We start from the raw sequence: 13581 nt of genomic DNA on the forward strand, positions 1-13581 counted from the left end.
GTTTTTTTTTGTTTTTTTGTTTTTTTAAAGTAAAAATTTATTTACAATGCAGGAGGAGGTGATAAAAACTCCCATCAGCTGCTCGTGCTCTAATTTTTATTAGCAGCAGCAAGAGTTGGCTGATGGGAGCAGTAGTCCCATCAGCTGACACCAGTGACCAGAGGTAAACTTTATACCTCTAATCACAGCTGCGGACTCAGGATGTCTTTTGACAGTGTGGGAACTGCGGCTCTCTGACCGGCGGTGATGATTTTACGCCGATCAGAAGCTGTGTTTGCCACGCTGTCATGCACATGACAGGGTGGCAAACACTGGATGTTTGGGCCCCATATTCAAGTGAATGGAGTCTGGGTTCAGGTTTGGGTCCAGGTACTGTTCTGGTATCTGAACTTTTTGTAACGGTTCGATTGAACCCGCGGGACCCAAGCATCCAGGTGTCCACCCATTTCTGCTCCTGTGTTGTTGCCCTCTTACGGCCCCTCCACGTCTCCTGTATCTGCTCCATGCTTTGAACACTGTGCTGACAGACACAGCTACCCTTCTAGCCACAGCTTGCATTGATGTGCCATCCTGGATGAGCTGCACTACCTAAGCAACTTTTGTGGGTTGTAGACACCGCATCATGCTGCTGTACAGTACCTCTAGGAGTGAGAGCAATGACAAAATGCAAAAGTGACCAAAATAACAGCCAAAAAGGATGAAAACAGAGAGCTGGTCTGTGATCAACACCTGCAGAACCACTTCTGTATAGGGTTTGTGGTGTTAATTGCCTATCACCTCTACCTGTTGTCTGTTCCATTTACACAACAGCAGGAGAAATTGATTCAAGATCACTGTTGCTTCATAGCTGAACAGGTTGATTACACAGAAGAGTGACTGACTTGGAGTTACATTGTGTTGTGTAAGTGGAGCGCCCTACCAGGGCAGAGGAGTACTCGGCGCCAGGTCCGGTCTCTCTTAAAGGGGATGTCACGGCGGCTGCGTCCCGGTCCGTGACCCTGGGCACCCAATAAAAGGGGAACGGTCTTTAAAGGGATATTGTAAATGAGTGTGTCATGACACCACCTGTGGTGTTCTGTCAATAGTGGGACCCACGCTACGTTAAAGGGGTCCTCTAAGGGATGCTGTTGCAGCAATGATGATATCGCTTCACACAGGTGAAGCGGGGTCCCCAGAGGTCCTGAAGTGTATGGCGATGATGGCGTAGGCCGGTAAAATGAGTAAAGGACACAAGTTGTAAGTCTTTACCTGGTTTACTGTAGTTAGCAGGCCACAGTCCAGGGTACCAAGCACGGGTGATATGGCCCAGCCGGCTCGGAAGCAATGGAAGATTCCCTTTTTCCAGTCGAGGTCCGTGAGCCTTTCCAACTAGTGCTTGCTGTATATGAAGTCCCTGCTTTCTGAAGCTTTCTGCAGAGTCCTCTATTCCCCCTGTCCTGAGGCAGGTGCCTGCATGACGGGCAGCTTGAGCCTTTTTATAGGGACTCTATCATGCCACAGAGCAGAGATGATTACAAGCTGAAGCCTCCAACCAAATGCACTGGCAAGGTGCAGCGGACCCAATTAATGATGGCAAACACACAGGTGCAAAAAATACCGATGAAACAACCACTTTCAATCCAGTGTTGGCTGTTTGGTATTAGTGCACAAAAAGATAAGAGATAATAGTCTGTATGTGGCATTGTTCACACAGGCAATGCAGAGCATCTGGCATACAGCATATTACTAACGCACATACAGGCAGGCCGCCCAGTGCTACAAAATGCATGCTGTGTGAACAGAGGCCACAGTTTACAGAGCCATATTTGTCCGACTGCACCCTGCTAAAGTGCAAAAAAAATATCAATGAATGTAAGGTATTAGTTTATATTGGGGCCTCAATACGCAAGCTGGCAACCCACCTCAAGGGTCCTTACATTTTGACAGTCCTAACGCTAAACATGGAATAAAAGCTCACCGACACAAAAAGAGGACTTTGTGACTTTTTTCAATTTTTGGAGGATTTCTAAGTCCTCTTTTTCTTTTTGCACTTTAGCAGGGTGCAGTCGGACAAATATGGCTCTGTAAACTGTGGCCTCTGTTCACACAGCATGCATTTTGTAGCACTGGGTGGCCTGCCTGTATGTGCGTTAGTAATATGCTGTATGCCAGATGCTCTGCATTGCCTGTGTGAACAATGCCACATACAGACTATTATCTCTTATCTTTTTGTGCACTAATACCAAACAGCCAACACTGGATTGAAAGTGGTTGTTTCATCGGTATTTTTTGCACCTGTGTGTTTGCCATCATTAATTGGGTCCGCTGCACCCTGCCAGTGCATTTGGTTGGAGGCTTCAGCAGGTAAACATCTCTGCTTTTTTCTCTGACTTTTTTCAATTTTTTGGAGGATTTCTAAGTCCTCTTTTTGTGTCGGTGAGCTTGGACTCTACCATGCCCTGGGCTCCTCAGGTGCTGCTGCGTCTCAGGTGTGGTGTGGGCCAATCCCATAAAGTTCTCTGCCCTCCGGTTCTGCCAAGTGTCCTACAGTTCCACTAAGGCCTCGGGCTCCCGGTACTGCGCTTCAGCTCTGAGGGTGCCCGATCACAGTTCCCCTCTGAGCCCTGTTCCTCTCCTTTGCTCCTTTCCTCTGAAGCTCCACCATATAAAACCCATCGGGTTATCTGTCCTTTCGGAGGCTGCAGCATCCTCGTGGCTGCCAGGCCTCTCTGTCTACTCTCTCAGACTTCCTTCTCCTTCAGTGCCTCTATCAGACTGGCTCACTCCTCCTCCAGACTAGGACATATATCCATCTTTGAGGGAAGCTCCCCTGAATCCGGGTATTGAGCTCCCCTTCCTCGCCTGGATTCAGAATGTGTTGCATGCGGGTGCCTTACCTGGTGAAGAGAACTCCATTGCCTCTAAGAATGATATTACCCTCCCCGAAGAGAAAGCAACATCACTGTAACAACCGGTTACCTGGGGTGTTACATAGGTATTCTTGTTATTTTTTTTTTTAGCAGTGTAGATACAAACAAAATGGTTAAAAAAAAACACACCATTTGGGCTTTATTTCACCTTGAGTAGGACAGTTTGCAAAATAAAAGCTACAAAAAGTGATTATATGGCAACGTCTGATGGGGGGGGCTTTTTCACAGAATTGGATTAGGATCCAGAAGCCTCAAGACACACCAATGTATTTCAGATGCATATTATGATACTGTACTGCTAATTTTCTATACTAACAATAATCTGCATCTACCGCATAAACTAGAAGCAAGCAAACCTAAAATGTTAAAAAAAAATCTAAGAAATATTGTTCATATGCAATAAAGCTAAAGCACACTGCACATTTAGAGAAGCAAATAAACAGGGGCAACTTAATTTCTTTCACGTGATCGCATCAACTGAGTAATATTAATTACAGCATGATCCTTAAACATCTGAACCAGAAGATAAATTCACAGAACAGTGTGTATTCGGAAAGTTGATTTTTATTGCCCGCAGGGAAATCATTTATTAAAAGGAAACTAAAGTTAGCCCGCCACCTGGTGATCATATGGAAGAATAGCAGCAACAAATCTCATCTGTATGTAAATAATTCCTCTATAACAGCAGATCATAAATGTTCAAGTGTTCTACATACTGAGGTTTATCCATCTGCAATCAGAAATATAATGCCTATAGGATCACTGCCGGGGATAGAAGGTGAATTTGTGCTTGGCTATTAGGGCTGCACATACATCGTCTCCCTAATGTCCTTCTATTTTCAGATCTGCTCAGTCTATGAGTGATCCTATAACAGATCAGGGCAGCAGCATTTCCATATTATTGTCCTGCGAGACTGAAAACAGAATGCTGTTTATCATATAGAAAAGGCAGCGGCTGCTGAATCAGATCCCCCCTTCATCACTGACCTCCCCCATTATAAGTGCTCAAATCTGAAAATAGAGAAATCCTACAAAACAGCATAATGTGCACTGCAAACTACCGGTAGGTAAATGCATGGAGTTTCTGATTAAAGGGGTTGTACACACCTGGACAACCCCACCTTCATCCATTCAGGAAACCAATTAAAGTAAAAAAAAAAATAAAATAATAATAATAATAATAATAATAATAATAATAATAATAATAATATTATATGTTCAGCGTCAACATTCCAGTGATGTTGGTACCGCTGTTTCAGAGAGTGTTGCGACTTGTGTCTGTAGCCAAGTCTTCGTTGGTCTCCGAAGCCTGTAACATTTCATCAGAGCGGACGTCCGCCCTGACTAGTATTGATGAGCAGCATCCAAAAAGTCATCGCTGGTCAGTTATAGCCATTGCCATTTCACCAGCTTTTTGGAGATGGAAATTACATTCTCCAGCAGGACTTGACCCCTGTCCACACTGCCAAAAGTACCAATACCTGGTTTACAAACAACAGTATCACTGTGCTTGATTGGCAAACTCACCTGACCTTAACCCCATAGAGAATTTATGAGGTATTGTCAAGAGGAAGATGAGAGACACCAGACCCAACAATGCAGACGAGCTGAAGGCTACAATCAAAGCAACCTGGGCTTCCATAACACCTCAGCAGTGCCACAGGCTGATCGCCTCCATGCCACGCTTCATTGATGCAGTAATTGATGCAAAAGGAGCCCCGACCAAGTATTGAGTGCATTTATTGAACATATATTTCAGTAGGCCAACATTTTGGATGTTAAAGTCATTTATCAAGCTGGTGTTATAAAGTATTCTAATTTACTGAGATAATGACTTTCAGGTTTTCACTGGCTGTAAGCCATAATCATCAACATTAACAGAAATAAATACCTGAAATAGATCACTCTGTGTGTAATGACTCTATATAATATATGAGTTTCACTTTTTGTATTGTAGAACTGAAATAAATTAACTTTTTGACAATATTGTAATGTTGTGAGGAGCACCTGTAGCTTCCCTATGTTACTGAATGGGCAATTCATGCGCAGTAGAGATGTACACATCAAGCCTAAGCACACACTGTGGCTTTGTAAAAGGGCAGCATAGCACACAGCCCACCTATGTTGCTTAAAGGAGTATTCTCAAATTCTTAAGTTGCTTTAACTAGACAGCATGAAATTAAAGGGAACCTGTCACCACGTTTTTGGAAGATGGGATAAAAATAGCGTTAAATAGGGGCAGAGGTGGGCGTTACATTAGTGTGTGTGTTATGCGTTTATTACCCACCTAAGTTGCCGAAATAACTTTGCAAAGTCTCCGTTTTCGCCTGTCAATCAGGCTGGTCAGGTCGCATGGGCGTTGTCTTCCCCCAGATTTGGCGTAGTTTTCCGTTGGTGGCGTAGTGGTGTGCGCATGCCCAAAGTCCGGAATCCTCTGCCAGGGGATTTAAAATAGCGCGGTGTTCGTTATTGCATTGGTGATCGGTGGGCGCGGCCATCTTCCTTTGGCCGCGCGTGCGCAGAAGCGGCGCTCTGCTGGCCGCGGCTTCAGGAAAATGGCCGCCGCGATATCCATCTGCGCACGCGCGGCATCCCGCGGCCATTTTCCTGAAGCCGCGGCCAGCAGAGCGCCGCTTCTGCGCACGCGCGGCCAAAGGAAGATGGCCGCGCCCACCGATCACCAATGCAATAACGAACACCGCGCTATTTTAAATCCCCTGGAAGAGGATTCCGGACTTTGGGCATGCGCACACCACTACGCCACCAACGGAAAACTACGCCAAATCTGGGTGAAGACACCACGCCCATGTGACCTGACCAGCCTGATTGACAGGCGAAAACGGAGACTTTGCAAAGTTATTTCGGCAACTTAGGTGGGTAATAAACGCATAACACACACACTAATGTAATGCCCACCTCTGCCCCTATTTAACGCTATTTTTATCCCATCTTCCAAAAACGTGGTGACAGGTTCCCTTTAAGCAAGTAAGCAACGGACTTGCTTTTTCTATCTAATGGCATTCTCCTGGAATGATGGCTTCTACCTTTTATAGTGTACAGCTAGTTTCCATGAAGCTTGGTCTCCAGATCTTGGCCAAGAGTCACATTCCATAAAAGGGGTTAAAGGGTACTGGTCACCAGAAAAAAAAAAAAAAAAACAATATTAATCAGCACATATGGGTTCAATTTGCAGATTAATAGCGTATTATCCTGCCTGGTGCCTGTACTTATTTGAATGTTACAGGGAGAAAATCAACGTTATTGCCCCCGGCAGTGTTCAGTATACAGTGTGGCTGCTATAACTGCGCCCGCGGCCCTGACTGACACTGCCTTTGCATTTGGGCAGGCTGTCAGTCAGGGTAGGTCACGCTGTATACTCAGAGCAGTGACTGAACCTGCGCCATCCCTCTAACTGAAACTCGAATGCTGCAGGGGGTAGATAAAGTTCATATTCTCCCCGCAGCGTTTGGCTACGTGCAGGCACCAAACAGGTTAATAACACTATTAACCCCATATCTGCAGCTTAATAGTGTTTTTACTGGTCACAGGTTCCCTGTAATTCTTAACATTCCAGTCAGCTCTCTCCAGCCCACTGATTTCTATGCAGCATTTAGCTGCGCACATTCCTCCCCCTCATGTTTTGAAGAGGTGCTAATCCAAATGGTCTCTTCAGAGAGGAAGAGAACTAGAACTCTAGCGCCACCTATTGGAAGTAGCAATCCTAACAGTCAATGTCAACCCTTTAACGAGCCTTGTCACATGACTTGGGATAAGAGCCAGACCAGAATATCAATATGCAGACACAGTGTTTCGGGGTACTGCCCCTCGTCAGTGCAAAGTGTGAGATCTGGTTTGGCTGTGTGAGAGGCGTCTGACCGGGATCCTAGGGGTAACGTTTCTCCATGCACAGAGGGACATGTTAAGCATGCCGAGATGAGGAGACTAGGCCGCAATGCTCCTCTGGGAAATATGCAAATTGTCTCTTCAGAGAGGAAGAGGACTAGAAGTCTAGTGCCACCTATAGGAAGTGGCAATCCCAAAAGGGTGCTAAAATCACCCCAATCCACGCCCAGTTACCATTTCTTTCTTCCCTGGCAGGAGGGGATGTCAGAGAGGGATTTTCAGCAGATGTCTGAGACTGCAGGGCATAGACCCAAATGCAGGACTGTCCGCTGTATCTGGGACTGTTGGGATGGGAGATGAGCGGATCAATTTACGGGTCTCTGGTGCAGCGTCCAGGTCAGTGCTACCTGGCAGTTGGACGGGAGGCCGCGAATCTCTAACCTTCTGAAGTCCCCAATGTGGCTTTTGATTATCGAGTGCTGGAGCAACCTCATATGTGCGCCCTGCTCATCTCTAGTTGGGACCTATGGACTTATTTTTTGTTCATTCATTCAATTGCAGCTGCCAGAACTCTCAGATTTTTATATAGCTTCACTATATGTATTTTTTGTGTCAGTAAGGCAGTGTTCACACATAGCATGAATACGGTGTCTTGTTCTCTGCACCAAATAACACAATGACAATCTTCTCTGGTAATTGCATTTTATGCCTTTTCCCTCTTATTTAATGCATTTTTGGTGCAGATATGAAGCCACGTTTTAAGTGCTTTTTATAGTACACAAAAGCTTTGATTCTGCACTTAGAAAGTATCCGCAGTTTTTTTACATGCATTTTTTTTTTTTTTTTTTTTTTAAGACTCCACATAGAAGCCTCCAGTGCAGTGCTGTGTACAATTTATCAGCATTATCTACCTGTAGACAGAGCCCACCCAAAATTCTCCCTATTACATCACTAGAGCCTGTGACTCAATTGCTTTAGCTCCTGCCTGTAATGTTGAAGTTTGTGGGTTCAAATACCTGGGAGTCTCTCAAAAAAAAATAAGAAAAAAGGTTGTTTTTTTATTATTATTATTATTTGTAGTAGTTTTTATAGGAACAAAAAAAATTGACTTTTTTTCACTTCTTATATACAGGGAACATAGAAATACATTGTTACATACAATGTATCTCTATGGACACAATCTGCTTCTGTATTCATTGTGGGCTGTGGCTAATAGATGCAGCCTGCGAACATGGAGATGCAAGTTTGAGACCCAATCACATTAGAGGGTTAAATATTATAATTTAAATTAATGCACTAAGTAGAGAGATACAGCCCTGCCCCCACCAGAGGAGGAGCTATGGAGCGATGAAGAATTCGGAGACAGAGGAGTATCAAAAGGCCTGATGTGCCTGGACGGTGGGACTGAGCCCTCAAATTGGGACTGTCCTGTTGAATCCGGGATGGGTGGGAGCTATGGTTCTACTATTTACCAAATCTGTCATTTGGACGAGTGCCCTCTGTGCCAGAAAACAAAAAGTAAAGAAACTGTAGGGAGACTGGAAACGGTAGGGAAACAGTTCTGAGCTGTTCAAGAGACAACTTGAAAATACCCCTTTTAAATCTGCTTACATGAGGAGTTAAAAACCTTTAGAAATTAAGATGAACATTACAAATCAGCCCATTTAATTCCCTTGAGATATACTAGTTTGCAGATCATTACCCATCTATTGTGCATGGGCAAAATCACATTAAAGGGAACCTGTCACCCCCAAAACAAAGGTGAGCTAAGCCCACCAGCATCAGGGGCTTATCTACAGCATTCTGTAATGCTGTAGATAAGCCCCAATGTATCCTGAAAGATGAGGAAAAGAGGTTAGATTATACTCACCCAGGGGCGGTCCAGCTGCTGTCCGGTCCGATGGGCGTCGCGGTCCGGCGCCTCCTATCTTCATAGGATGACGTCCTCTTCTTCTCTTCACCCTGCGGCTCCTGCGCAGGCGTACTTTGTCTGCCCTGTTGAGGGCAGAGCAAAGTACTGCAGTGCGCAGGCGCTGGGCCTCTCTGACCTTTCCTGGCGCCTGCGCACTGCAGTACTTTGCTCTGCCCTCAACAGGGCAGACAAAGTACGCCTGCGCAGGAGCCGCAGCGTGAATACAAGAAGAGGACGTCATCGTAAGAAGATGGGAGGCCCCGGACTGGACCGCGACGCCCATAGGACCGGATCGCAGTGGGACCGCCCCTGGGTGAGTATAATCTAACCTCTTTTTCTCATCTTTCAGGATACATCGGGGGCTTATCTACAGCATTATAGAATGCTGTAGATAAGCCCCTGATGCTGGTGGGCTTAGCTCATCTTCGATTTTGGGGGTGACCGGTTCCCTTCAATGTCAGGCTTCAGACTTGAGCATGAAATTCTATAAATTAAATAAATCCTTCTGGTCAGTATCTGAAATAGTATTTGTAAGACAATGCATTAGAATTAGAGTCAATCTGACGAATTTGTGTAAAATTTTTAGGAATTTGCTAATCCTGGCAAACTTAGGTTAGTTGTACGGTTAGCATAACTAAAAAAATACAGAGGTGCTAAACCATGAGATTGGAGTCATGATTGATGAAAGAAGGAAAGATGAAAATCTTAGACCCATGTCTAATCATATTGCCAGGCCATTTTTTACCAGGCAATGTATGTTATAAAAACAATTTACGAAAAACAAATGTTAGCACTGCATGCTGTTAGGATTCTTTTGTGCTTGGAGTGGGCAGTCATGTGACCACAAGTATGTGATTCGTAAGCTTCTGGACATATTTTTCGACTAGATGTGTCTGGTCCAGCTCAATATGCTTTCACTGAGCAAGGCCGCACACGTCTAGTCATATGACTGCATGTATGCGGTATGCAAATTGTCTACTTGCGGTCAAGTGCCTGTCACTGGAAAATCTTCACAGCATGCAGTGCACGCACTGTGAAGATTCAGAGATCTGTAGTCACGCAAAGTGACCACAGACTTGCAGCTTAAGGCCGGACAACCCTTTAGATAAAAGCTTTTACATACACAGACATTAAAAAAGAAAAGTGCTTTATCTTACCATATTTGTCTCGGAGTCCAATGGTACATCTGAAGACGCCTCCAAAAGCGACATCCTCTCCAAAGATCACTGGGAAACAAATTGAACTGCCTCATTAAATTTTTCATTAAAAATGAAATGCTAACTTGATAAAAAGTTTACATACAAGTCTTCAGGCACAGGTATGTTTAATTCAATAACCATCAAAGGCTAGGCAGACAGCTGTGGAGTGATAATAATAGCCTAGGAAGGGGCCATGGAAATTGGCCCCTTCTCAGACTAAAGACAACAGTTCTTAGCCATCTCAGAAAAGGTGCATCCATAAGATGTGCCAATTCTGGCACTTAGCCTCGCTCTTCCCTCTTGCCATGATGTGGTGGCAAGTGGGGTGATAGGGGGGTTGATGTCACCTTTGTATTAACTGGTGACATCAAGCCCAGATGTTACTAATGGAGAGTCTATAAGACGCCCAAATTACTAATCCCATAGTAATATTGTATTAAAAAAAATATATAAAAATACACTCAGAATAAAGTCAATTATCGTTATAGACTCAGGTATAAGCTGAGTTTTTCAGCACATTTTTTTGCGCTGAATACGCTCCCCTCGGCTTATGCACGAGTCATTGTCCCAGAAAGATGGCGGGGGGGCGACGGGTCACAGAGGCAGGAGCTGGTGACTGCAGCTGTAACTTTGCCCACTGCTAAAGATTAATGAATATTCACTGCGCTGGCAGTGAATATTCATTTCTCTTATAGCATTTGCAGTTACAGACGCCTGCTTCCAGCACACATCCTACTTACCTTCCCTGCATGCCCTCACTGGATCTCGTGCCAGCCAAGTGATCACAAGTCCCTCGCTCATTAAGGTAATGAATATTCACTCCTCTCCACTCCCATAGGCGTGGAGTGAATATTCATTACTTTAATGAGTGGGGACATGTGATCACTCAGCCGGAAGAGCTGCTGGAGCTGGAACGAGATGCAGCGAGAGTGCACAGGGAAGGTAAGTAGGATGTTTTTTTGTTTTTTTTATAGGAACAATGCATACGAGGACAGGGAATAAGGAGCCATGCATACAAGGACAGGGACGGGGAGCCATGCATACAAGGACAGGGAGCCATGCATACAAGAACGGGAAGCCGTGCATTCAAGGACAGGGAGCCATGCATACAAGGACAGGGAGCCATGCATGAAAGGACAGGGACAGGTAGCTATGCATACAAGGACGGAGAGCCATGCATACAAGGATGAGGAACCAAGCATACAAGGATGGGGAACCAAGCATACAAGGACAGGAATGGAGAGCCATGCATACCAGGACAGGGATGAGGGGACAATGCATTCGTGGCTTATACTCGAGTCAATAAGTTTTCCCAGTTTTTCATGGCAAAATTAGGTGCCTCGGCTTATACTTGAGAATATAGGGTAACCCCTTTACCCCTGAAGAAACGCTTCAAAAGGATCACGGGGATTCTAAGAATGTTTTTTTGCAACATATTGTACTTCATAAGGGTATGGCTCCACGGTACGGCTTGCCGGCGGGATCGCCGCAGCGGCAAAGCCACTCGGCGCTAAGCCCCGCCCCCTTCCTGGGACGCGATGGTGCTGGATGTGTACAGTACACATCCGGGATCATCGCACCCCTCGCCATAGGGCCCTGTGATATGCCTTGCGGGGACGCTGCGTCCCCGCAAGGTGTACGGACATGCTGCGATCTGAAAAGACGCGCAGCATGTCCGGAGTCGCAGGGCCGCCGCGTGCGGGTTTCCACGCATAGTGGAGACGGGATTTCATAAAATCCCCTCCACTATGCAGGAACATCTGGACGCTGCTTGTTTGACGCTGCAGCGTCAAACAAGCAGCGTTTACGTACCGTGGAAACATACCCTAATAGTGGTAAAATTTCTTCGATGTGACTTGCGTTTATTTGTGAAAAATTTTCATGCCCTTAAATCACAGGATATGTCACACAAAATAGTTAATGAATAACTACTTTGCATCAGCACAATTTTGGAACCAAAAATTATTTTTTGTTAGGAAATTATAAAGGTTAAAAGTTGACCAGAGACTTTTCATTTTTCCATCAAAAATTACAATTTTTTTTTTCTTTAGGGATCACATTTTAAGTAACTTTGGTCTATATGACATAAAGTAGCAAAAATTGCTACCATTCTAAAAACTGCACCCCTCAAGGAGCTCAAAACCACATTCAAGAAGTTTATTAACCCTTCAGGTGCATCACAGGAATTTTTGGAATGTGGAAGGAAAAAAAAATACTTAAGATCCAATTTTTTTTATTTTTACAAGGGTAACAGGAAAAAAATGGACGCCAAAATTTGTTGGCTAATTTCTATTTGTTGTGTAATTTCCCCCGAGTACGGCGATACTCCATATGTGAGGGAACACTACTTTTGAGGCAGAGTTCAAAGCTCAGAAGGTAAGAGGCGCCATCTTGGAGTTCAGATTTTGCTGGAATGGTTTGAGGGTGCCATGTCACATTGGCAGAGCCCCTGAGGTGCCAGAACAACAGAAACCCCCTATATGTGAACTCATTTTACAAACTTCCCTGCCCAATGAATTCATTTAGGGATGCAGTGATAATATTGACACCACATGTGCCTCACAGAATTTTATACCATTGAGCGGTGAAGAATGAACAATTAGATTTCTTTCACTAAAATGTTTTATTCCAAAGTTTTACATTTTTCTAAGGGCTAATTGGAATTTTTTTTTACAACAGTCTGAGGTACATTTTTCCTGAGTATGATAATACCCTACATGTTAATCGAGAAATATTTTTCAGGCACAGCACAAAGCTCAGAAGGCAAGCAATGCCAGATTTTACGGTTATGGTTTGCAGGTGCCATGACCGACTGGGAGAACCCATGAGGTGCCAGAACAGCAGAACTCCTCATAAGTGACTCCATTTTACAAACTACACCTCTTAATGAATTCATCTAGGGGTGCAGTAATCATATTGACACCATGGGTGTGTCACAGAATTTTATACCATTGGGCAGCGAAGAATAAAAATAAAATTTTTACCCCAAAAATTTTGTTTTAGCCCTAGATTTTCCGTTTTCATACAAGAAGTGGGTAAAAATTGGCACCATAATTTGTACCACAATTTCTACTGAACGTGGTAATATCCCATGTTGTTGTACAGTACTACTTAGCCATACGGAGAGACTCAGGAGGAATGGAGGAATGGAGCACTCTTTGCCTCCAGGAGCGCAAATTAAGCAACAAGGCAGCCTGCCATCTAGATGTTGCAGAGCTTGACGCGTCGAAGGACAGATGGATTATTATCTTCTTGGCGGGACATTGGCTTCAGTGGACTGGGCGATGACATGGGTATGGTTTAATTTAGATTCATTAAAAGAAGTTTGTCATTCATTCAATTAAAGGACTTTATTCTGAGTAATTTTTAATACAATATCACTATGGGATTAGCAATGGGGGCGTCATATAGAAAACTCTTCATTACTAACCTCTGGGCTTAATGTCACTTGACATTACAAAGGTCACATCAACCCCCCAACTACGACCCACTTGCCACCGCATCAGGGCAAGTGGGAAAAGCAAGGCTAAGTGCCAGAATTAGCGCATCTTATGGATGCGCCTTTTCTTGTGTGGCTGAGATCTGATGTTTTTCGTCTGGGAGGGGGACAATATCCATGACCCCTTCCTAGGCTATTAACATCATCCTGCAGCTGTCTGCCTAGCCTTTGCTGGTTATTAAATATAAGGGGACCATTAGTCATTTTTTTGGGAGGGGG

The 13581-nt window shown here is 44.5% G+C and overlaps 1 protein-coding gene across 1 annotated transcript in view; it reads right to left on the reverse strand.

Annotated features, from left to right (window-relative positions):
• The window catches only part of BCKDHB (branched chain keto acid dehydrogenase E1 subunit beta), a 301882-nt gene that overhangs the window by 259080 nt on the left and 29221 nt on the right, over positions 1–13581 (reverse strand). Inside the window, exon 3 of the mRNA XM_077289825.1 lies at positions 9822–9890. Coding sequence (XP_077145940.1) covers positions 9822–9890 — 69 coding nt within the window. The remainder of the gene's footprint in view (positions 1–9821; positions 9891–13581) is intronic.

The sequence above is a fragment of the Ranitomeya variabilis genome, chromosome 2 (assembly GCF_051348905.1).
Source record: "Ranitomeya variabilis isolate aRanVar5 chromosome 2, aRanVar5.hap1, whole genome shotgun sequence".
NCBI lineage: Eukaryota > Metazoa > Chordata > Amphibia > Anura > Dendrobatidae > Ranitomeya > Ranitomeya variabilis.